The following is a 27019-nucleotide window of genomic DNA, read 5'->3' on the forward strand; positions in this document are numbered from 1 at the left end:
CCCTCTCCACGAGAGCCAAGGTTCTGTGAATGCCAGGGTGTCCAGCCCAAAGGCAATCGTGACACTCTCTTAAGAGTTCACGTCTCAGATTGTCCACTCGAGATACATAAACCCTATTCCCTTTGGTATAAACGAGTCCTTCCTGGACCCAAAACTGTCCTTAGTACAAATCACGATCCAAGAAGGTAGTGTTGCCAAACTCGTAGACAGTGGATCACCGTTGTCATCTCCTTCTCGTGCATCGGATACCGCCGCTCAATCTCGTTGAGTTTACAACTCTCGTAGGCCACCGGATGACCCTCCTGCATGAGTACTCCCTGAATAGCGAAGTATGAAGCATATGTATGGACTTCGAAGGGCTCCCCATAGTCCGACAATTTAAGCATCGGTTCTTCCAATACAGCAGCCTTTAGATCTTGGAATGCAATCTCACATTTATCCGACCACCTCCAAGGCTGCTCCTTCAACAACTCCGTCAATGGAGTTGCACGCTTCGAATACCCCGCTATGAAGCGTCGATAGTAGTTGACGAAGCCAAGGAAGGATCTCAACTCTGGCACCTTCTTTGGAGTTCGCCATTCGCAACCGCTTGCACCTTCGATTTGTCCATCCGAATGGAGCCATCACAGATTCGATGCCCCAAGAATAAGATCTTCGTTTGGGTAAAGTAGCATTTCTCCCTCTTCACGAACAAAGTGTTCTCCCTGAGAACCTTGAAAATTGTCCGAAGGTGCTTGACATGTTCCTCGAGCGTTTGACTGTAGACGACGATATCGTCCAAGTAGACGACCACAAACTTATCCAAATATTCCTTGAATAGCTGGTTCATGAGAGTGCAGAACGTGGCCGGAGTGTTGGTTAAGCCAAAAGGCATCACCAAGAACTTAAACACTCCATACCTGGTCACACAGGTAGTCCTTGCTTCGTCGCCTTCAGCAATGCGCACCTGCCAATACCCTGACCGAAGGTCGAGTTTTGAGAAATACTTGGCTTTGCCCAATTCGTCGAACAAGTCCGCGATGAGCAGGATGGGATACTTGTTCTTCACCGTCACCTTGTTGACGGCTCGGTAATCAACGCATAGTCGGAGGCTCCCATCTTGTTTTTTTTTAAAGAGAACTGGAGCTCCGAATGGTGCTTTCAAACTGCGGATGAGACCACCGCTTAGCAGTTCACCTAACTGCTTTCTGAGTTCTGCCAGCTCTGGCGGGGGCATACGGTAGGGTGGTCTCGCTAGAGGCTTCACTCCTAGCTCCAGCTCGATATTATTGTCCACGCCTTTGTGTGGCGGAAGAGTCTTTGACAACTCGGGTGGCATAACGTCAGTGAACTCTTTCAGGACGTTCGCCACCACAGTAGGTTCATGAATGGCCTTCTCGTCGAGTGGCTCTAGCTTCATAGCAACCACGAATATTAGTTCGCCTTTTCGTACCCCCTTCTTCAATTGTAATGCTGATATCTGTTGGGGGTCTTTGGTTCCTCTCCTAGAGACGGAAACCACACAGGGGTCGTCACCCCCCATCATGCATAGGGTGTTTAGGAACGGCATTAGCACCAACTTCGCCGCGTTCATAAACTTCATTCCAAGGATCACTTGGAAGTCATCCAATGGCACCGCCATCATGTTCATGCTCCCGCTCAATGTTCCAATCTTGATGGGGACACCCTTTGCCAACCCGAAGATTCGCTTGGCCTCCGAGTTCACCGCCTTCATTCGACTTGGGCTCTTCTCCAAGATCAGCCCAAGTCGCTTTGCTTCTCGATCGGCAATAAAGTTGTGGGTAGCACCCGTGTCCACCATTACACGGGTCGTTTGGCCATTTAGCTTGATGTTGACGTACATCAGCTCAACACTTCCTGCTTTTTGTAGCTTTGTCTTTGTGTTCTCCCCCACTTGACCCCGCACGGCGTTCAACAAACGCATTGCTCCCATTCGGGGTCCTTGCGACTCCTCGCCGTCGCTGCTGGATTCAAAACTACTCGAACTAAGAGCGACAACCTTGCCCTTGTCCGATTTGGGAGGGTGGATGAAAGCTGTTAAAGCATTGAGTGCATGTTTTTGTGGGCACTCCCTCACCATGTGCGGCCCTCCGCACAAGAAGCATCCGCCAGGTTTCGGGGCCTTGCCTTTCGGGCTTGGCCCTTTGTGGGAACTCTTCTTCTTTTGTTCGCCCCCGAGCTCCTTCCCTCGAAAATATTTTGGAGGGCGATTGCTTAAAGATTGTTTCTTTCTTCCTGAGTCTTCAGAGGAAACGAAGTCTATGAGCCTTTTTGCGGCAACAATTGCCCTGATCAAATCGGCGGCATTCCTTCAATGTAGTTCTTGTTGCGCCCATGGCTTCAAACCATCGAGGAAGCTGAACAGCTTATCCTACTCGGACATGTCCTGGATGTCCAACATTAGCGCAGAAAATTGCTTCACGTAGTCTCGAATGGAAGCATTTTGGCGGAGTTGTCTCAATTTCCTTCTTACGACGAACTCGGTGTTCTCCGGTAGGAACTGAGTTCTCAACTCCCGCTTCAAGTCCTCCTATGTGTCAACTCGACACCGACCTTGTTGGATCTCCTCCCAACGGGTTTGCCACCAAAGTTTTGCATCTCCGTTCAGATACATGGTCGCTATAAAAACTTTGGTTTCTTTAGAATCAGGCCTCGTAGCTCGAAAGTATTGTTCCATATCGAATAGAAAATTCTCGAGCTCTTTTGCATCTCTGGCCCCTCCATAACCATGAAGCTCGGGTGCCCTCAAGTTTTGTGACGGCGCAACGCGAGTGTTGCTTCCTCCCGCATTTAGTGCCCTTGTGAGCATGGACACCCTCGAAGTGAGTTCTGCCACAACTTCCTGCAGGTGTTGCACGGACACTTTGGTGTCATCTAACAATTGGTCGACTAGGGCCTCAACCTTGTCGATCCTGGACTCCGCTTCTTCTTGCGAGCTCTCTACCCCAACAAGCCTTCGTTGGCCATGGTAGAGTTCCTCCAAGCTCGCTTCGAGAACATCCAAGCGAGTTTCCGCCGTTGTGAGTCTCTCCTTATGACTCTTTTTCCCGATTGACGCTCCATATTGCGCCTCCTCCGCTCGCGAAGAGTAGCCAACTTCTCGCTCATCATGTTCGCTATCGCGCTCCTCCTAAGCGGCTCCAACAACATGCGAGCGAATGTGCACTTGCAGCCCACCTGCAGCTGCTTAGGGCAAGGGTCCGGCTTGCCCCGTCTTGCTTGATTCGCCACAATGCTTAGCCATGGCGAAGTTGCGAAGTTCCTTTGCTGCTCGCTCGAAGTGCTTGCCCGCTCTGATACCACAATGTCACGGCCTTAGTTGGAATTGCCTAAGGCATGAGGCACCCTTGCGACAAAGACGCGAACTTAGCTTGCGTTGCCTAAGTCGCGAAGCACCCTTGCGGCAAAGACGCGAACTTAGCTTACGTTGCCAAAGTCGCACTTCCCCTTGCGATTTGCGTCCGCAAAGATCAGCCCACTTGCAACCTCTCGCAGGTCCCGAAGGACCTGTAAAAGAGAAAGTTGATTAGTTCGAAGAACGATCGACGGACAAGTCCCAACGTCTCGCGAAAAGAGGAAGCTTTATAAGCAATTCAACGAGCACCTTGCTTGCACAAGAGAAAAGAGGGAGAGGGGGAAAACAAAGACTTTAGAAGGTTGAACAAACAACTGCAAGTCCACAAACAGTTGCTCACCAAGTGCCGGGCGCGACAACAAGTTCCCGTCAAGGTAACGTGCGAACTTGCGAAAGAGTGTTCAACGCCCGACATTATACCGAAGCCCCATCCAGCCTTGTGCCACCCGGGTGGTTCCAGGGTGCTGAGATGGCTGACGTTTCGCGTGCAGCAGCGGGCTGTAGAAATCAGCCCGTGGCACGCGAAAATAGAGCTATTTTGCTCAGTTCGGTGAGCGGTCGCACTGTAGCGCTGCAACTTGTTCGAACTTACATTTTTACAAACAAAAGAACTTAAAGCCAAGCCAAAACATGTTGCCAAGCAGCTGTACATGTGGATTAGAGCGATGAACGGTTCGTTGAACGGAGTTGTTGCAATGCGCGACGATCGTTTGTGACAGGACGACAGTAGCGGAAGCAGCAAACAGTAATGATAGAACCCTTGCATATTCTAAACTTGGGGTTGATCTCTTTAGGGGATCGGCCTCCTTGGAACTCTATAGGGGTTCCTCTCTCCAAGTTGCTGCTCAAAGGCTGCAGAAAAGATTCATCTATTGTTTATGAAAAGAGGAATACATGGCTATTTATAGGGTCTCTAAACCCTAACTCCTAATATGACTCCTACTTAAGACTCCTACTTCTAACCAACTCCTAATAGGACTCTTACTCAAGACTCCTATTCTTTTACAACTCCTAATTCTTCTCTAAGAAACAACCTCCTAACCCTAGTCGGTCTCTTCACCTCTTTAATAGGGGTCGCCTTAGGTAGGTTTTAGATGAATGTCCCTCTCAATTAGGACTCTCCTAGCTAGAGTCCTAACAGACCCTCCCTCTTCAAATCAGCATTGTCCTCAAGGTTGATGATTCATGAATTCTAGGAATTTGATCTTCAAGTCGTCATAGTTCTCCCAAGTGACATCTTCTGTTGGTAGGTTCGTCCACTATATTAGCACTTCAGTAGTGGGTCATTGTTGTCGAGTCACGATCCGTCGATCAATAATGGCACTTGGCTGGGTCTGGAGTTCTCCTTGGATAGTCATATTTGGTGGGTGGCTTTGGGCTGTCTCCAAGCACCTATTTACAACTTCCGTCTGGCCGTCGGTTTGTGGGTGATATGCCGTACTCCTTTTCAATTTAGTACCCTGCATATGGAATAACTTTGTCCAAAATCTGCTCGTGAAGATGCAAGTAGAATTTGTCACAAACACAATGCATCCCTTATAGCATAATTCTTTCGAGTCCCAATTGTAATGAGCCACGAAGCTTGGTGCTTCCTCCAATTTTTTTATGATCTTACTAGTCTCCGAATCTTCCTATCATTCCCTCTTAATATCGTTAAGGAAGTCACTAGTCGAAAGTGAAATGGCCAAAAATTCAGCTTGGTTAAGTAGCCATGAAAGCGCATCTACAACAACATTCTCTTTCCCATTTTTGTAAGTTATTTCATAATCATATTCAAGAAGCTTTGTTACCCATTTTTATTGTTCGGGGGAAGATATCTTTCTGCTCCAAAAAATATTTTAGGCTTTTATGGTCGGTCTTGATTTGAAAGCATCGCCCAATCAAGTACGATCTCCACCTCGTTGCTGCGTGCACAATGGCGAGCATCTCCTTATCATATGTTGACATGTTTTGATGGGAGGGAGACAATGCCTTGCTAGTGTATGTAAGTGGTCGACCATCTTGCATGAGAACGTCTCCAATTCCGACTCCAGATGCATCGGCCTCAATGATGAAGGGTCGGCTGAAATCTGGTAGTGCTAGCACCGACATCGTCGTCATGGCTGCCTTAAGTTTGTCGAAAGCAGCGGAGGCTTAGTCCGACCATTAGAAGGTATCATTTTTCAGTAGAGAAGTGAGTGGTGCACTGATCTTTCCATAGTTTTTCATGAGCTTACGGTTGTAGCCTGTTAAACCGAGAAAGCCACGTAGCAATTTTATGTTCCTCAGGGTTGGCCAGTTCTGCATTGCTTCTATTTTAGAGGGGTCCACAGTCACACCTTCCTCTAATATGATATGCCCAAGATATTTCACCTTTTGTTGAAGAAAGCAAAAATTCGTAGTGACCGTTGTGTGTTCGAAAGACAATTTTCGGTATGTCTTCTTCGCACACTCGTATTTGATGATACCCGGATCGAAAGTCCAGCTTTGTGAAGATTTGTGCTCCCTTTCATAAAGCAATTCATCTACTACTGGAATAAGGTATTTATCCTTGATGGTTATGCCATTGAGAGCTTGGGAATCAACGCATATTCGCCATGTTCCATCCCTCTTGCGTACAAGTAGCACCGGTGAAGAGTAGAGACTATAACATGGCCGAATAACTCCTGTTTCGAGCATCTCTTTTACAATCCTTTCTATTTCATTCTTCTGGAGATGTAGATACTGATATGGCCGAGTATTTGCTGAAGGTTTGCCTGGAAGAATCGTTATATAATGATCATGCCGACGGGTAAGAGGTAGGTTGTGCGGTTCGTCAAATATATATGAAAATTCAGCAAGCAAAAGAAGTAGGTTTGGATCTTCAAATTCTATTGGCTCTCCCTTAGTTTGTTGCTCAAGTTATACCAAAAAGTCGTTGTATGCTTTATGCAAAACCTTCTCCATTTGTTGTGTGCAAATCGTCGTTACGTCGCCCCCACGTTTCCCATGCAGTATCACCTGTCTCCCCTTACTGTAAAATTTCATAATTAGTTTCATAAAATTCCAGGAAACATCACCTAGTGTCATCAACCATTCAATTCTAAGCATGGCCTCATAATCATCAAGAGGGAGGAGGAAAAAATATGCAATTATCTCTTGGTCCTGCAGCAACAGTTTCACTCATGGGCGCCTACGATCATACTTCAAAATCCATCCGTCGGCGACCTTAACATCAAACCTACTGCAATTCTCGATAGGTAAGGTAATTTGGACAACAACCTTACTGTTTAGGAAGTTATTAGTGTTGCCCGTGTCGATGAGAACAGTGATCGGTTGTTGTTTGAGATCAATTGCTCCTCTTGAAATCGTGCGAAAGAGATGGCTGCCATAAGCGTGTACAGTTGTCGCGCTTTAACTTCTCCTCGGATCTTCGGCTTCAAGCCCTCAATGAAGATCCCCAATAGCTGTTTTTCAGACCAATCATGAGTTTAATTAGATAACCTTTCAAACCTAGTTTGGTACTCCTGAATGGTGGAGGTTTATCAGATCTTTGCTAGTTGTCCATCAGTGTTCTCGTAATCGGTTGGTCCGAAGCGAATCAACAGTCCTTCTTTGAATTGTTGCCATGAGAGGACTACATAAGTGTGTTCAAACCAGTCAAACCACTGTATGGCATCCCCTTCAAGATGTATAGCCGCAATTTTCACCATAGATGTGTCCGCAATTTTGTGGTACCAAAAGTATCGCTCCGTGCGCGAGATCTAACCAATCGAGTCTCCTTCCTATCTAGGGAAGTCCACTCTCATGCATGGATAGTTGGGGTCGATCATAGAGCCTCCCCTCTCTTAGAAGTCATCTCTTCGGGCTTGGTGCAATTGGTTAGAACTCTCTCCTTGATGTGATTTCTTCGGGCTTGGTGGTCTGCCCAAACTGAGTTTGGTAAAGAGAGTCTGAATCTTATCCTCTATTCGCGCCTCGAAGGCTTCAAATTTAACATTGATTACCTCCTCAGATGCCATAGTATATGCCTCCAAATCTATGATGTTAAGATCTCTCTTTTGTTGTCGGGTTAAAGGCATGTATAGGTTGAGAGAAATGATGGTTGAAAGGGTTGGTGGATTGATGGATGTAGGCTGCGGTTTAGGCTTGTTTTGTAGCTATTTTGGGTGCAGTTTAAGGGTGTGGTTTGGTGGAGTTTTAAGGCTGTGGATGAAAGTTTTAAATCTGTGGTAGATGGCAACAAAGGTTTGATAGAAATCAATAGAAGTTGCTGCAGGTATGTGTTGTCTTGTAAGAGCAGAATTGTCGTCGAAGAAATAACGATTTCTCGATGAAATTTCCACCAAAAACTTAAGAAATTTAAGGAGGAAATTGATAGTAAAATCTTAGTTTATATGACAGCAAGGATGTCCAATTTAATCAAGAAAATTTCGGTAGTATAACAACAAGGAAATTGATGCAAGTTGTGATAGCAGAATTCTCGTCGAAAAATTTCAGCGGTTTACGACAAAAATTTGTAGCTACACAAATTCGTTTTTAGAGATTAATTCCTCAATAGATCAATCTTAGATGGAAGCCAAGATGATCTATGAAGTGTATAAGAAATTTCATTCAAAAAAGATTGCAAATAGATGGGTTAAGGCAACAATATGCGGCTGAAATTTTCTGCATCACAAATTTTCAAGTGTAGCAGATTGGACGTAAAAGATCAGTGATTTATATTAAGAATTTTTCGACGAAACCAAAGGGAAATCCACTGTTAGAAAGTGTCAAAGCTATCATAAAAATTTCATAGAGATTTGGACAGAAAAAACAAAGTAGCAAGATCAAACAAACTATGCTATGCGGTTGGAATTTTACAGTGCAGATTTTCAAGTATAGCAGATTAGACGTAAAAGATCAATGGTTTATATTAAGAATTTTTTGATAAAACCAAAGGGAAATCTGCTGTTAGGAAGTATTACAGCTGTCATAAAAATTTCGTAGAGGTTTGGTTAGAAAAAACATAGTAGCAAGATCAAACAATCTGTGCTATGCGGTTGGAATTTTATAGTGTAGATTTTCAAGTATAGCAGTTTATACGTAAAAGATCAATGGTTTATATTAAGAATTTTTTGACAAAACCAAAGGGAAATCTGCTGTTAGGAAGTGTCAAAGCTGTCATAAAAATTTCGTAGAGATTTGGATAGAAAAAATGCAGTAGCAAGATCAAACAGACTGTGCTATGCGACTGGAATTCTGCAATGTATCTTTCGTCGTAGAGATGAAAACTTTGCGACGAAAAGTTTATACAGCAATTTTGGAACAATTTTTTTTTATTTTCGAATAAGGATAACTAAATTGCAACAGCAGTAAGGTAGGAAACCAGAACCTATTGCAATTCACGAGGAGATCAAAGGATGATCTGCGATGGTGGAGATGACGGTGAAATTTGACGACGATCTTTTAAGTAATTGTGGGAATTGCTTTGAGCGGCTATGGAGGGCTAATGGATGGCTGTGGAAGGGTAGCGAGACGCCAAGAACGCTGCTCTGATACCAGGTGTTAGAACCCTTGCAGATTCTAAACTTGGGGTTGATCTCTTTAGGGGATCGGCCTCCTTGGAACTCTATAGGGGTTCCTCCCTTCAAGTTGCTGCTCAAAGGCTGTAGAAAAGATTCATCTATTGCTTATGAAAAGAGGAATACATGGCTATTTATAGGGCTTCTAAACTCTAACTCCTAATAGGACTCCTACTCAAGACTCTTATTCTTTTACAACTCCTAATTCTTCTCTAAGAAACAGCCTCCTAACCCTAGCCGGCCTCTTCACCTCTTTAATAGGGGTCGGCTTAGGTAAGTTTTACATGAATGTCCCTCTCAATTAGGACTCTCCTAGCTAGAGTCCTAACAAGCAACAGCGACAACGATGTTAGTGGCGAAAGTTGCGGACGACAACGTCGTGGGCGAAGGAAGCTTCAAAAGTGTCTATCGATGGCGAAGGAAGCTACGGTCCTCTCCCTCAACGGTGGAAAGAACTGCACACAAAAGCAGTGGTGGAGAAAGGAAGCTACAGACGAAGGCTAGGTCGTCGGACCTATCTGTCGACGATAGAGGAAGCCTTGGTTTGTTGCGTCTGTGACGAAGACAGCGACAGAAAGTGTCAACAGCGGAGGCAAAACCAACGCTAGGGTTGATGGCTCGGGGCAGTACGAGCATCTGGGGGTGGCTTTTGTGAGTAAGAAATTGGTTAGTTGGTTCGATTGAACCAACTAACCACTATTGAACCGAACCAAACTAGTTCAATTGCTTCATTTGAGCCGAGCGCTTACCCGAGGTGCCCGATGCATGGGTTCAGGCAAGCATCCAAGCGGCGCCTCATTGAAGCATGCTGCTTGGTCCACCCTTAAGGTGTTCAAGCCTCGCCTTGCCCAAGCGCCTAGGCGAGCACCCGGGCACCTAGTTAAACTGTTGATTCCAACTAACCTCTTGGAACATTTAATTTCTCACTAAGCATATGTAAATATTATTATGCTTAAAAATCACCTATATAATTGTTTTAATTTCTCACTAAGCATATGTAAATATTATTATGCTTAAAAATCACCTATATAATTGTATAGTTCTTTTTACATAAGCTTTTGTATGATCTATGGGACTTTGGACAAAGGAACAATTGTACAAAGCACTCATCTTACCGGTTTCTATTATAAATTTCACGTTGTATCATGTTAAGATTTAGAACTCATAGTTTAAGTTGCTTAAGAATTATCATCTTTAGTTTATACCAAGGTATGCAATATCGTACCATACCGGAGTTTCGACGTTCGCTCGATACGATACGATATTGTATATCGAGCGGTATACCGTTCGATATACCACTTGGTGTATATATATATATATATAATTCGACGACGTCGTCGAAGCAACGTCGCCTCTCTCTTCTCTCAGGCAGGGCGACGTCGCCTCATATATATATATATATATATATATATATATATATATATATATATATATATATATATATATATATATATATATATATATATATATATATTATTTATTTATATATAAAAGATTATATATTTATATTTTTTTTTTTTTATAAAAGGTGACGTCGCGTCGCCTCGGCGACGTGCCTCTCTCTTCTCTCCAGCGGGGTGATGTCGCCTCATTTATATATATATATAATAATAAATATATATTTATATATAAATTATTATATATATTTATATATATATTTTATAAAAGGCGACGTCGCATCGCCTCGACGACGCAACGTCACCTCGTTTATATATATATATATATATATATATATATATATATATATAGTTCGTTCCGTCCGGTAAGGGGCAGTCCGTGTATCGGTCAACGGACTGGTACGTACCGCCCGTACCGGGCAGTATTATTCAAAATTACATACCTTGGTTTCTACAACAATAACATCCATAACAACAATAAAATTGTAAAGTTTAACTATTTGAGATCGGTTACATAAATCTTTTGCTGTCCTTGAGATCTTGTAAAGAACCATTAAAAATATTTAAATATTTTATTTATAATTTTTATTAAAAAATTTTCATGTCTCCCTTCATTTGTTGTACCACTAATAGTAATCATTTTATCTTTTCTACAATATGATCTCTATAGCATATTCATATCATCTTAAGCCATTCTTTCTTATTTTATCCTCTATCGTATAGACACCTAATTGTTCACGAAATATCCTGTAAACTTCATGCATCCACTTTAACATTCATCTCAACAACATAAACTTCTTATCCAACAAATATAACTAATGCTTATACAAAATTCCTAATGCCCCATTTTAATCATTTTGTTTTTACTCTATGAACAATATCTTCAACAATCTCTCCATTTCATTGGATAATTAAAATCATTACATTTTGACAGTTTAAAAGACAGATGATGTTTCTCATGTCAGCGTCAGATGTATCTATATTTTCAGTTCATGTACTTCAAATGATGAATTGCATATAGTTCTCAAGTACATGCGTATGTATAAATATACATAAAGACAACATCACCCAAAACATCACCAAAGTAAACCCAATGCTCAAGAGAGATTAACCAAGGAGAAAGGTGCTCTTACTGTACCTAACTATCACACCTAAAGACCCATGGCAAGATAGGACATGCTTTACATAAAGCATGTTTTCTTCCTTGTACTATGAATATCTGGATTTTATCGACAAAGCATCTGGAGGGCAGGGTGCTGATTCATTTAAGTACAATGATACTATGCAAGGTCTGTCATACCGAAGCATACCGCCCGTATCGGGCGATACGTACCGGTCCGATAGGTTACCGGTACGCGGACCGCCCGGTACCGCTACAGTGCTACAGTACTATACTGTAGCAATGCTACAGTATGAAAAAAATATTAAATTGTTCGGTACATCAGGGTGTACCACTCGATACGCCCTGATATACCGCCCAATACACCGGTACCGTACCGTATCGAGCCCGGGTCGAAACCCCGGTACGGTACAGTACGGCGAACCTTGATACTATGTACCATCACAATCCTTGTGATAGGTTACAACATTGAAGTTATAGATGATATGTAGTCCATGATATCTACTAATAGCACTATGACATGCAGTCCACATCTGCCACCATTATGGTAGAGCACCATTCTGATTGGTGCCACCACCTTTGTCTTAAGAATTGTTGCCGCTATTGCCTTCATTATCACATGGGTGAAAAAGATAAAGAAAAGACACATACTTATTGTCTGAATAGGATGTTATTTTTTAACTTCTTACTTTTAATCTTTTCTACATAATTCTTCACATCCATCCCAACATTTTCATCTTGGTGGCATTAACTTTTTTGTATGTTATATTGTAATTCCTCAACATCTTGATCCACGAGATGTGGCTGGCCTCGTAATATCACATATAAATTTTCTTTTATGATACACAACAATAAAACAAAAACCCTTAATGCCTCTCCTCACTTTATCCATCGCACTTTTAGTCCATACTCCATAAATAATATCTACATCAATCTCTCTTTTTTGTTAAATATTAGATCAAAGATATCTAAATCTTTATTTTTGTGATCTTTTTGTCCATGTATCTTAAATAAGTCTATAATTTTTTTCTTAGCATTATATCTCATTTATCGTGTCACAATCCTTATTTGTTAAAACCTGTCATTTCTAACTCTTATATATATATGTATGTATATGTATATATATGTATGTGTATATGTATATATATATATGTATGTGTATATATATATATATATATATATATATGTGTGTGTGTGTGTGTGTGTGTATATATATATGTGTGTGTATGTGTATATATATATATATGTATATATATAACACTCAAATTTAGAATTAAACCCAACTAAACACCCATGAGTCTGAATGATATCATCAACAAATAAAATATAGCACCAAAGCCTCTGTGTATGCTTCGTAAGTTCATCCATTATCAATTCAAAAATATAAAAACTTAACATTAATGCTTGGTACTGCTTTATGACTACAGGATACAAGTTATACATATCTCTTACTTTCCTAAGAGTAGTGACTATTCTACTATGCATATCTTTAAGATAAATTTCTTAAACGTAACATATACCTTTGTCCTAAACTGGGTATTGACACCGAAAGGATTAGAAAAGCCACCAAAGTTGTCGAGAGAAGATGACTTTCGCTTCTTGTTGCAAAGAGGTTCACAAATCTCTTCATTTGAGAAACTTGAATGACATGACAATTGCCTTTTATCTTGCAGATCCAACTCGATCAGTAGAGTTGTTAAAATACAGCCAAAAACCTGCATTCATTGTTCAAGGTGGTAATAATCATTATAGATCTTTGCAACTTGTATTGATTGCTTCATATGATAAGAACAAATAAAATATTGATAAACTTAGCCACCTCATGCTACAAAACATGTTACAGACAGAACAATTTAATGCCTCAAGCGACAAGGAATGCTACTACCATATTAAAGGGATATTTTGTAGGCAACAAAAAATGTCGCTTTATACATATGATAGTATCTTAGAGAACAGAAGTAGAGAGGCTTAGAATGCCAAAATATTGTCAAATACATCTAAATTTTATATGACATGAACAGCTGTAATTATACACTGTTGATGCATAATATATGTTTTTGATGCAAGCAGCCAAGCATGACTATTTATCTGCAAAAGTTTCCTGAAACAACAATTTACAGATTGTGAAAAGCTAACTTAATTATTAAGGAGACATTTTTAGATAGTGACAAAAAGTAAATTGTAATGTACTTCATCAGCTTCCTGATTAAGACAAACTGTTGCATGGTGGAGGATTGCCTTCAGTCTCTCCTTCTTATATTCTGAAAGCTCTTCACCAATTACTCTGGTAAAGAACGAAGCCGAATGATAGCAACTTTTATCTTCCACAACATTGTTTGGACTAACAATGCCTTCAACCTGTCCACTAGGATATCCTAACAGTGACTCCAAATTTGATGGCAGAGAAGGTGAAGCTCTATCACCACTTTGAGGAAACAGCTCAAAGAATAGATGCTTGAAGTAACCAAAATAGTCAGGCCCTAGTTCATTTTGCGTAACAGAAGAACTTTCAGGCATCATAAAGAAGTCAAACCCTGTCATAAATCATTTATAAAGGATTTACCTAATAACATATCAGAAGAAGATAAAATATGATAACATGGAAGCACAGAAAGAGCATCAGATTTGCACTGGATATTCTCTAAAGCAAGATATAGGCATAAAAGATTAATAAATTTAACAACTATTTATTTTAATAGTTTACACAATTGCATTTAGTCATCAGCTGCCAAATTATGAAGGCATACCCAAAGATGTATGTCAGAATATAAAACAAGATAGACAATTGAATATGTTACAAAAATATTTTGGTAAATTTTCTATATATGTTATTTGTCACATACTATAAATTTCATGCATAATTTGAGTTGATTAGGGTAGTGACATCCTCTTGAGCTTCTTGCCTGACTTAAACAGCTTTAAATACAAGGCAACATAAAGCCATGAGAATAAAGATAAAATACAAATAAAATGTGAAGTGGTAATGAGTTGTTGATGATGATGATAAATCTCAGGGTTTATCTCCAATATCAAATTCTTTACCCAGCTGCCCAGAGCTTAATTAACCTAACCTAGGAAATCCAAAGAGCTATAGGAGGCTGGATTCACAGAAAATCCATAATATGCACCACAGCAGTAAGTTCCTCTACCTTTCAACAGCTGAAGGGGATTCTCATTATTGCATCTTTTGTTTTGCTCTTGTAAATGTTGATCTCATGTTGCACTTGTTCAGTATCTTGAAAAAAAAAATGTTGCAGAACAAAAGCTTACTTATGCTGAAGGCTTTAACAAAAAGACACTCATGGAGCCCTTGGTCAATTCGATTCTGACAGCAAATTTGCAAACTATAATTTTTCATAATACATTAATTACTAACCTATATCCATCAATCTATTATAACATGTGTCCATTTCATATTTGATTCACATTGCATCCTCCCATGATCTGTTTTATTGTTTAGCTTTAACATTTGATTTTTATTCATATTAACATGTAAATTTGTATCCACTTTAAAAAAATATGATTTCTAAAGTTAGCATTCCTTAGTATTCATATTCAATGTGGTTTTGGCTATATCCGACCAGTCTAACGGCTCTAATCTATTTCAAAAAAATGGATTTTTTTAAGTCCAAACGTCTAGAAATATTAATGTAAATAATATAATCCAAAAATCAAGAATTTGAAGAAACATCCATTTCTTTTTAATCCATTTTCCAACCGAATGTTGACCCATGACAACGATAAATTTAAAAAGATTAAGAGCACAATATTTTAATAAAAAACACACAAATAGTCAAAAGCCTTCTGTCTATCACATGAGATTGTTTACCTGTGACAAAAATAAAATGCGACAAAACCATCCAAATGCAACCATATCCCTCAAACCAATCCATCGAAAGCTTCTTTTCAAAAATTTGATGTGTCAAATAAATAAATACTTCCACAAAGAAAAGCGAAAAGACAAACGAAGAAAGAGAAAAAGAAAAGGAAAAAAGAAAGAGAACGAACGAGAGCACGGGGGACAAGAAATAACTTACCTTCTTAGATAGAGAACGAAGACGGAATCAAAAGATTTTGTCCCCGGCCAAATCCTGGAGATAACCACCGAGCCTCAGTCCCGAAATCAAGGATACCAAACCCTAGTTGGCGTAGTGCGGAAAGGAATTAATAAGGATAAAGCGGTCTCACCAACACCTTTTGCCCTCAAACTTCCACCTTTTCACAAAGAGACTTTCCATTCACAACTCATCTATTATTAATAATCTCTTATAAAATAATAAAATATTATTTTCCTGTTTACAGTCAACTGTCTACTGTCTCCCCCCGGGGGGCGCGCCTTGACAACTCATTTATTATTGATAATCGAAAAAATAATAATAATATATTATTTTAATATTTATACTCCCATTATTACTAATCTTATATTTTTCTTTTACGTGAAAAACCTTTTATCGCATCCCCTTAGTCTTAGAGATCACTCGTTGCTGATAGTGCGCAGTCACTCGTAAATATCGCTTGTCACTCCTTTCGACTCATCTCTACTTGCTATCTACGCTTCTTCCCAGTTCATAATAGTGTCACGAAGAACTTAGTTGCTTTTGTACAAGTTATATGATACAATTACATGTCCGTCCGTAAAAATCAATCTTCATAAAACCTTTATAGTTTTATAAGACTTCAAAAAAAAGACGGATTAGAGAAAATATTTTACTCGAGATGTTAGGACTCTAGCTAGAAGAGTCCTAATTGAGAGGGACATTCATGTAAAACTGTTAGGACTTTAGCTAGGAGAGTCCTAATTGAGAGGGACATTCTGTTAGGACTCTAGCTAGGAGAGTCCTAATTGAGAGGGACATTCTGTTAGGACTCTAGTTAGGAGAGTCCTAATTGAGAGGGACATTCATGTAGGAGGTTTCTTCTTAGAGAAGAATTAGGAGTTGTAAGGGAATAGGAGTCTTGAGTAGGAGTCTTATTAGGAGTTGGTTAGAAGTAAGAGTCTTAAGTAGGAGTCTTATTAGGAGTTAGGGTTTAGAAGCCCTATAAATAGCCATGTATTCATCCTCTTTTCATAAGCAATAGATGAATCTTTTCTGCAGCCTTTGAGCAGCAACTTGGAGGGAGGAACCCATATAGAGTTCCAAGGAGACCGATCCCCTAAAGAGATCAACCCCAAGTTTAGAATCTGTAAGGGTTCTAACACGAGATCTATGACCAATCATTTCATTAAACACTTTATAATCAATACGAATTATAAATAAACTTTATAAATTTTGAACGATTTAAAATATTCAAAATGATCCACTATAGAATGAAATTTTTATAAATGACTATGTAACATGACTTTTATCTACAAGCATAAGGCGATCACTAAAACTAAAGAAAATAAAATTATTTAATCTACTATTTATCCTTTACCTACTATAAATAAAATTAAAAGATACATACATGCTTTAACATTGTATCAAATATCTCACTTATAAATTTTAATTTTATATGTGAGAATAGGGTGCAGTAAGAATTGACATTGCTCGTCACCTCTTCACCCACTGCCTACATTGCTTGCCATTGACTTTGCTCGTCGTTCGCTCCTTGGTTCCTCGTCACCACAGTAGTAGGTGGATCTCACTAGTAATATAGGGTTGGCAAGAACAATAGGTGGGGCTTCTTGAAATCATTTTGGATAGCAATATCAACAATAACTGAAAGGGGAAAAAGCGATGACGGTCACAAAGTTGTTGAAGCACGGACAATGAGTCAAAGAAGAAGGTGGTGGTAGCAGCCACCGAAGTCATGCAGGAGGTGATCATATCTGTCGCTTAGGCGATGGCAGTGGGATGAGTAATGGGAAATAAGAGGAAGAATAAGACATTTATGTGGATTTATAGAGGAGTATTTTTAGAATATTAAAAATTATTAAGATAAGATTGTAAATTATAGAAAGGGAATGATATCCTTTTACAAAAATGTTGCATGTTAGTCTCAACGCTGGTGGTCAACTGTTCCATCTCCCGATCATGAATGCCGATTCAACTGGACCATTGTAGGGGAAAAGAGGGAGCAGCTTCACCTGCTTGCTTGCCGAGACTGATCGAGCATGAGAAAAAAAAATGGTTGAGGCGGTCATCAAAAGGAACAAAATCCATCATCTCTTATAATTTTTTTTCTAATATAAAATATAGATCTAATTTTCTCTTTTAATTTTACTTGTTCTCTTATTTCTCTACTTCTTATCTTAACCCTAAACTTGTTCGTAAATGATCTACCTTCTACCAGTCAAAGTAACGTACCTACTGTCACTTATTTTGGATATCAGTCCAAAATAAAATTTAAATATATCACATAAATATAAATGGGTAATTTTTCTATAAAGTATTTATATTTTAGATATTTTCCAACCGATATCCCTCATTATGTTTTTTTCAAACAATACCCCTAATTTTTTAAAAAATTAAACTGTTCTAAAAAATTTTCTCTTCTATTATAATGTTTTAGATTGTTACAATTTTAATATGTTATAGTATTTTGACCACCATGACAAAAATATTATAAATTTAGGCCTCCATATCAAAAATATAATATTTTAAAAACACTGTAAATGATCTGAATATACTATATCAAACTAACTATAAGCCTAAAGATATAATATTGAAATGGTATATGAGCAATAATAACTAAATAGACACGATATGATATAACTTATAATATTTTTAAATAATTTATAATATTTTCAGTATATTAATAAAACATTGTAAATACTATAGAAAAATATTATAAATTAGATGAATAAAAATACTATATCAGTTAAAAACTAGTAAAAGAACGGGTAAAAAAACTTGGTGGAAAAACTTTTTGATGGGTATTTGGGATATGTTTTAAATGAAAGATATTGTTTAGAAAAAACAAAAGATGGGGTATTTTTGGGAAATAATCGAGTATTTTCTAGGAAAATTGTCCAATATAAGTGAACAAAAAATATTATTTATTTTATAATATTTGATAGATGATTATTTTTAGCTTTTTTAGAAAATATTTTTCACGTCATTTTTTAGAAGATAGTTGAGTACCGAGGCTGTTTTAGAAAACACCAAGAAGGAATAAAATTTTCATGTGTACTAACTTGAATATTGACTAACTCAAAAAGTATGGAAAGATATTTCCTTCATTAATTACCTTCATAATCCTGAACTTGAACCTGGCCTTTATAATAATTGTAAAGTGTTATGATCGAATCTTAGCAAAATATTTTATATAATTAATTTTATTTTATATTAATTTAAAATAGCTGTTTCTTTGGTAATTTACCCAAAACCTCCTCGTAGTTAAGGTGTTTGATGCTTTTCGATTATGTTTTTTTCAGTGTTCTCAAATATTTTCTCATAGATAACTTATTATATGGGATAGGATGTGACATATTTTTATTAGCATTAATTTTCTTTTGGCAGCATGTTTTTATTTTTATGATTCTATTTGTAAAGCTTGAAATGTCGTAGGCTGTGCAGGTGGTACAAAAGGAAAAATACATAAAATAATCTTGTCTCCATATGGAACCCCTTGGACACAGTCCAACGAGGTCTTGGTTATATTATCTAAGGTTAGTGAATTTGTGGCTTACCGATTGACCATGACTCTAGCATTTGCAAACATACATAATGTACATACTAATGCTCAAAAATATATCGAAAATCCATCTCATGTTGACACAAACCAAGTTGAGAGATGATGCTACTCATCTAGATAACCCATTCAAATTTTGAAAACGAGTTTTCTACAATAAAATCATACTCTTAGTAAAAATCTGCTAATAATATTACACAAAGACCATTATGCCATTTAGGAAAAGGACGTCAAAGAACATGACTACATCTTTTACCACAAGGTAAATTGTGAGGACCAAATTCTTAATTTTTTTTTATATTTTTAATTTCCTAAATGAAATCACCATAGTGCAATCACCAAAATTTTATTTTTATTTCCTAAATCATTCCATAATTAGCCATTAACAATAACAGCACAATTTACTTCCTGATAGGTGTTTCCTAAAATGAAAATTTATTTTTAAACAAAAAGACTATTTTTCTGTTTTTTAATGAGCAAATATGGACTAACATAATTATTTAATTAATTATTGAATAGAAAAATACAATTACAGTTTCTATCGTAATTAACATCCTCGCTACTCTCCTGTTTAGGTCACATGAAGTACCCCAATTCAATCTCACGGTGATCATGAAGTGTTTGGTGGAAAGGATGAAAGGACGAAGGGCAGTGATCATTGATCGAGGACATATGTAAGTCCTCCAATATTTCTTTAATTTAAGTTGAAAATATTCAATTTATGTTGCTGATTTTTTATGAATTTCACATATTATTTGATACTAGACTTAAAAAAAAAAGAGAGTTACATTTATAATTCATAATGATACTAAATTACCTTATCATTGTTAGTTTAGTTGTGTTATTACAAATTTTATACTATTATATAATAAATTATTTGTTAGATTAAAATGTGGATCGATGAGGCACTATTGGATCTTGTCCAATCGACACTTTGGTATAGCCTAGACTAGAACGAGTTGAGTCGAAACAATCTATTAAGATGGACCAAATTAAACCTAGGTTAAGTCTAGTCCGATGCAACCTGTGTGAGAATCAAACCAGAGTCAAGTAAGCAAGAATGACATAGGCCCAATGTGGCCCAAAGCTCGTGGTCCAACTCAACGTAATACCCGTGGTTTGGCACCCAAGTCTGTACAAATGTATTCAAAGCGAGAAGCCTTATCCGAAATGCTCCCAATCCAATTTTATAGGTTTTGATGTGATTCAGAAGTAGAAGCGGACGACAATTTAGTCAACACAATCCTGGGACAAAGACAGAAGGATCCTAATTGACTCCAAATCAGCACCCATGCCAAGTCCTAGTACATTGGATCAAAAATATAGACTCATACATGTTTTTTCAGATCGGACTCTCGTATGAATTAACCAACCAAAGAACATCAAAGAAAAGAACATCGAGCAAACCAAAGTGCTCGTTTCGTAATTATCTATCCATATACCAAAATATTTTGGCAAGGATTAAATTAAACTAACATCCATAATCGCTATCAGCATAAAGAGGATTATCAAACTATGATCAAAATAAAATATATATACATCCAAATTTCATCACTAAGTCTGCAATGAAGAAGAAATGTCTCATAGTTCTTGTGGAGTGATAATGGGAACAGAGGGAAACAGCATTACATTTAATGAGCCTGTTCTTCACATCTTACACCATATAAGAATGAAGATCATAAAAGAATTGACCACATCAACCGTGCCAACCAGATGCAGCTAAACAAACGTACAGCCCCTGCAAAGAAAATTGCAGCAATGCCCTTCCCTGATATCTAAGTCACAAAATTGTGGCATCTAATATGAGAATTCATGTCCACGGATCGATATATACTTCTTCACCCATATTGCAATGTCCTCCGTGCAGGCCTGCGCCTGTGGAGTTTTGAGGAGCATGTCGAGCGTGGCAAATTCATGAACTGCATCTTTGTATTCAAGGACTGGTGCGTCAACATTTACCTTGCGAAGCTCCTCGGAATATGCAATTGCACGGTCCCTCATCCAATCATGCTCTGCAACCACTGTGAGGGTCGGAGGCATACATTTCAATGGAGGTCCCCTACCTGGAACGAGAGGATTTGCAGCTGGATGGTCTAAACTAAACTCATCCTCTGGTAAGAACAACTTCCAAGCAAGCACACACGAAGATTTGTCATAGAAGTAAGAATTTGCTAGCTTTATCTCAGAACGGGTGGAGACGCATCCAATGAAGAAGGGACACATTAGAACTTGAGCAACAACCCTAACTGGCTCGGCGAGTTTTCCTGCATCAACTACTTTACGAGCCACATGATCTGCAATATTAGCTCCACAGCTTACACCAAGTAGAACACATCTGTTTCAACACAGCAGCCAGAAGCCAATAGGTCAAATGCTATAGCTGCAGATATAATATCTATTACCTTTAGAGATACACTAACAGGTCACCAAATATTAAAATATCTGAAGAATTTAACGGAACATACCGAACAATTACAATTAAACATCTCATAGTTGTTTAAAAGGCAGACGGTGCAGTGCATGAGTCTCACCAATATAACTTATGAGAGGTTCATAGTTGCTTAAAGGAGGACTAATTTAAAGAGTTGTCATGATATTCAACAAATAGTAGCTGAAGATAGTATCACCAGCTACTAAGTATCAGCAAACTTGAAACAAATGTTGCAAACAGCAACCACAACATATGCATGCAGATTCAGACCAGGCAATGTGCTGTTGCATGTCTCCAAGTGCCACATATGTGCTGTGTCTATCACATGCATAGTCACATAGCTTATCGTACATATATGAGCACAGCACTAGCATGAACAACATGGTGCAAGTGCCCAAGCTAATGGCACAGGCCAATAAAACCAGCATGAAAACCTTGAGCATATCAAATAAACAAATAAAACAAACATTAAGATGAAAAGAAGCTGCACAATGGATTTGGATCAGCTGGACCTAACTCAAAACTCCTTCAAACTTTTGGTTCAGATCCAGATTAATAGTTTCAAAAGCAACTAATGGTGTTCTATGATTTTTATATAATTATATCTGTTAATGTTCAATTAAAAACCACCAAGTCCAATATGAATCAGCTGAACAGGCAAAACCTGTCAATAGTCCATAAAACCACAACTGCCAAAACCAAAGGACCTGCAAGATTGCTGATACCAACACTTCCAACTGGCTAAAAAACATAATTGGAATATAAATTGATACTTAGGCTTGGCATTTTTGTGGCAAGCAGAATAAAAGTTGGTTATTGCGCCTTGTTGATCTGCAAAAATTCAACCTAAGAGACTCACCTACTTATACTGCTTTTAAGTTTTAACAATTCAAACTCTCAGTCTTATTGCCAGTTTCTACCATGATCTTCATTAGCAACCAATCTAAAGGTGCACATTCCCCTAGAAAACCAAATAGGTCAAGAACTATACAGAAACAAAGATCATTTTACAAAAAAAAAAGTGATCTTATTCTGTTCACACATCTCAAACTTCCACCCTCTGAAAACAAAAATAAATAAATAGAAACACAGACAACAAAAAGAAAATCAAAAAAGAAAAAAAGAAGAAAAAATACTTGTTTACTGAGAAGTGAAATCCTATTCTTTCCAGTTTCTCATTTGTCATATAAAAATATCTAAGGTAAAGGTATCTTTATTTAATTACTAAGAGTATGGATGCTTTGCACAGAATTTAGTGTCTGTCCCATCCATCATCCCCCGAACTACTCATCCAATCCTTTTCCATAATCTCAAGTTGCCACTTTTCTTTAACATAACATGTTGTTCAGGTAACCAACTATGGAGTCCAAGTCAACACGACACAAGTGACAGAACAAGATATGTGTCAGCCCAACTTGGTCAGATTGAATTAGCAAACATGATGTGAGTGGTTTACCCCAAGGGTTTTATTGAACATCTCATGCTCAAAATACAACTCAATCACCACTTAACAATTCAGATTCTTAAGATCCATTAAGAAAGTACACATTAGGCATTTACTTTAAGTTATACTCGTCTCAATTATAGGCATGTGACGTACTGGGCAGTTGACATAACATATGATGCAAGCACTATGCTAGACCTCAGAGAAAATGAAACACAATCTTTCAAGATGTCCAAAAAAAGTACAATGAAACAATGCTAAAAAAAAAATTGACATATTATGTTCATACTTTCAATAAAAAACCAATTGCTTGTCTGAAATTGGTTACCAGAAAAACATCGGTCTTACATTTTTAGTCTATAAAAATGACTACAATTAAAGACTTAAGTCCATCATCTTATTTAGACTTCGGTGCAGCATCTATATTCCATAACATACTTGGCTTCTGAAATTCTCTTCGAATTCTTAGATGTAAGAAACAAATAATCAGAACAGTGTTTGACTCTGCATATTGAACAACTTCTCCCCGTATTTATTTAAACAAAACCTCCGAAACTTCTGTTCTTTCCGATATGCCATCATTCCCATCTAAGAAGAATTGCAGCCAATAAATTGCATGTATGCAGCAAAAACATGAAACCACGATAAGTATATACATTCAGTTCAGCATTTAAATACTTGCCAAATGGTAAGCATCACCATTTTGTTGTGAGTTAAACTTAGCAACAAAAAAATAAAAACCAACTGTGAAGATCCCAAATTCTTCATTCATATCAAATCTTGTGCCTCGCATATCAAAAATGCATATGAGCACACAAATCTTTTGGCTAAAAATCTTGTGTTCATTTTCCATGATGCAAGTATTTCATAATAAATCTTTCAAAATGTGTCTTACACAATAATATGTAGCCACGCACCCATTCCATTTGATTTCATTAACAAGCTGTTTAAAAAATCTTGCATTTAAAGTTAAGCTCAAGAATTTCACCTTGCTCATTCAGTTGTTGTGTCTGGCACAAGTTATAAGTTACCAACAATTTATAACTCAAGTGCCAAACTAAATCCTCCATTAATGGTTCACAAAGTTCCCTATGTAACTAATGTTTCCTAGGTGAATCAATACTTTACTGCATATATGCATGTTTAATGCCAACTTTTTAAATGTTACTTCATGTCATGCACAACTACATTACCAAGTGCCAAAGTTCATGCAGTAAAGTCATCAGATGTGCATCTGAATTATCTCTAATTGGGGTTCCAGTCCAAAGCAACTTCACAAAAGTATATAAGCAGTGATCCATATGTCAGCCACTATTTTCATCTATGTTATTCACATACACCAACCAAGTCCAGAAGCTTAGATATCATTCCATCTGAAGATCCTCCAACAATGAGAAGATAAACAAATAACCACGAAAGAGAACTAATTTTAGGCATTATCTTCTTGAGATCAAATTCTGTGGCATAGAGCTAACAGAAATAATTACCTAGGACCAACACAACCCTAAGAAGAAGATTCACCTGGAAGGATCACCATGAGCTGCTAGCCATGGTTCCACAGTGGAAGCCCCAAATGTATCAACGATCTGGGATCTCCTCACCTCTCCAACCCCTAATCCCCTGGCAGTCCCCATCGACATCCTACATTCCACTAATTTTGCCTGCTTCCCCAACCAATACAGCACCTTCAACCCATCCTCAAATGCAGCAGGATACCGACTCTCTGGCGCCAGCCTATACCCAACCGAAATCACTACGGCATCGCACAACTTAGCGATCCGTCTGCAGAAGAAATCATTCGCGGTCGAAGTATTGCTCCCGGCAATGAACCCGCCTCCATGAAACTGGACGACGATGGGCAACTTCTTCGATCTGCCAGTCCGATGACGCGCATCCACGACAGAGGGCAGGTATCCCCTGTAGGTCCCCGTGGCGGCAGTCTCAGCCGCAGCGGCTCCATTGCCGTTCTGGGATCCGGGGCCGTCATAGCTGCTGCGGCGGGTATGGTCGGGCGGGGGGGTGGCACAGGCGCCGCCGTAGCTGTTGCGGCGGTCCTGATCAGGGGCTTGGCGTGGCTTGGTGCCAACGCGGTCGAGGGCGGGGTCCGGGAGGAAGATGCGGATGGAGAGGGCGGTGAGGGGGTCGATGTGAATGTCCTTGGTGGCGACCCCGTCGGGGCCGAAGGAGGGGTTGGCCGGGGCGGTGGACTCCTCCGGGCGGGAGGTGACGCCAAAGGGGCTCGCCGCGTCCTCCATCTGCAGGCGCTGCTGCAGCTTGTGCTTCAGGAGGAGCTTGAAGAACACGCTGTAGAGCTTCACCGCCACGCTCGGCATCTCTCTCTGTCTCTGTCTCTCTCTCTCTCTCTCTTATCGCAGAGATCTGCTGTGAGGCGATCCTTTCCGGATGTGTGTCGGTGGGTGATTTGGGGGTTGGCAACCGTGAGATGTTTGCCTCAACATCTACAGGAAGAAGGAAAAGGACTTGCTGCGAGATAAATAGAGCGGGCCTGTCGCTGCGATTTTTTACATCGGCCATTGGCTGTCACGTACCTGAAGAGGTTAAGGTATGTGGGGCCCAGTGACGGCTGCTGCAACAGTGTCACTACTTGGACTGCTGGAAGAAGTGCATTCACTTAATAACATATAAATATCTGAATCAGATTTATATTATGAATATATAATTAAGTTAAAAAGATAAAAATATAATGCTCAGGTTTTTTATAATTGGATAAGATATATATAATATAACTAATTGAATTCTGATAAAATATATTTACCAATAAAAAAAAGGTCTACTTAAAAATAGGATTATTTAGAAGATAACCTTGATGGGAGGAACTCTCCTAATTACTTATCATAAACCTTTTGCTCTCACCTATAAATAGATAGGACGAGATTGAAGAAACAAAAAAATAGAGAGGTTATCTCGAGGGATTATAGTCTTTTTAGGAAAATAGGAGAAAGATCTAGTTCCTTTTGCAGATTTACAGTGATCTTTGATTAAAGATAATGCCTTTGCAGATCAAACAAAGATTTGCATTTAATACAACATATTACAGATTTTATGCTTCAAATTGGTATCAGAGCCTAGGTTCTTGAGATCAAATACATTAGATATATTATTTTGTTTACAATGCATAAATAATACCTATTCTCTAATGATCGCGAAGTAGTAATAGTCATCGTTGACCTTGCTGCGTACAACCAGTGATTCTGCTATGCTAGGCACACCGCATCCATGCGACGACCGCACACGAGCAGAACCCACGTCCATGCGGTGGCCACACGAGGGTAGACAGTCGCATTAGGTAGTGGTCATGCGTTGGCGACAACCGCGGCCAACCGTGTGTAGGTGTCGGCAATCCCGCTCAAGTGGTAGCCACACGCAGGTAGGAACCGCTGTAGCGATCGCACACAAGCAAAGGCGACCCCAAGGCAGCAGCCAGCGCTAGCAAGAACCACCGCAACGGTTGTGCGCTAGCAGAGGCGGCCCCAAAGCGGTAGAGCCGCGTGCGGGCAGGAACCGCGGCAGTGGTTGCGCGCGGGCAACGGCAGTGCTGCACGCGCAGCTGCCCGCGCAGGCGTCTGCAATCGCACACGGTCAACGACAACGCTGCACGCAAGTTAGGGTTTTGGCATATTTATGGTTTTGCCCTCGAGGCTAGTTTTATCAAATTATAATTCTACCCTTTATAATTTTATAATTCTAATTTATGTCTTGTCAAATATTTATAGTTTTACCCTTATGAATTTGAGAAATCTAATTTATATTCTCAATTGTAAAATTGATAAATATGATTCATTATAATTATGATTAAATTTAATCATAATTATATTTTGATTATTTGATTGGAATTAATCTTTGACTAAAAAAAATATAAATTATGATTTAATTTTATTATTTTCTCATATGAATTATTGATTATATTTTTTACATATGGTAAATAAAATCTAATTATTGTTCTTGGATATTTATTTCATTATGATTTATATGTTATCATGATTATTATATAAGTTTTTTTTGCTGATTAATGTTTAATAATTATTATGATTATTATTTTATTATTGAACTGTTTAATATAAATTAAATTGAAGAAAAATTGATGAATATTATTTGTAAATCATATTCCTAAGTTT

The 27019-nt window shown here is 38.7% G+C and overlaps 2 protein-coding genes across 5 annotated transcripts in view; both read right to left on the minus strand.

Moving 5' to 3' along the window:
• LOC103988839 (uncharacterized) overlaps positions 1–15596 on the minus strand; it is a 32973-nt gene extending 17377 nt beyond the window's left edge. For 2 of the 4 annotated variants that reach the window (XM_065154231.1, XM_065154230.1), the window contains exons 1-3: positions 15432–15585; positions 13585–13928; positions 12915–13109 (exon numbers count right to left, since the gene is read on the minus strand). In XM_065154231.1, coding sequence (XP_065010303.1) covers positions 12915–13109; positions 13585–13914 — 525 coding nt within the window. In that variant the 5' untranslated portion in view covers positions 13915–13928; positions 15432–15585. Of the gene's footprint in view, positions 1–12914; positions 13110–13584; positions 13929–15431 lie in introns of all 4 variants that reach the window. The other 2 variants (XM_009407493.3, XM_065154229.1) reach the window with 2 other exon arrangements.
• Positions 15597–20554: 4958 nt separating this feature from the next.
• LOC103988840 (probable carboxylesterase 11) lies at positions 20555–25350 on the minus strand. Its single transcript, XM_009407495.3, has 2 exons — positions 24405–25350; positions 20555–21343 (listed from the first exon to the last, which is right to left on the minus strand). Exons 1-2 carry the CDS (start codon positions 25214–25216, stop codon positions 20806–20808), a joined length of 1350 nt encoding a protein of 449 aa, XP_009405770.1. The 5' UTR covers positions 25217–25350; the 3' UTR covers positions 20555–20805.
• Positions 25351–27019: the final 1669 nt, after the last annotated feature.

Source organism: Musa acuminata, chromosome BXJ3-6, assembly GCF_036884655.1.
Source record: "Musa acuminata AAA Group cultivar baxijiao chromosome BXJ3-6, Cavendish_Baxijiao_AAA, whole genome shotgun sequence".
Classification (NCBI taxonomy): domain Eukaryota; kingdom Viridiplantae; phylum Streptophyta; class Magnoliopsida; order Zingiberales; family Musaceae; genus Musa; species Musa acuminata.

Bases quoted from the DNA above. Each gene is read 5' to 3' on its own strand.
- LOC103988840 (XM_009407495.3), bottom strand. From the start codon at position 25,216: ATGCCGAGCGTGGCGGTGAAGCTCTACAGCGTGTTCTTCAAGCTCCTC. The intron at 21,344-24,404 runs GTGAATCTTCTT...GTGTTGAAACAG, and splicing joins GCTCATGGTGATCCTTCCAG to ATGTGTTCTACTTGGTGTAA.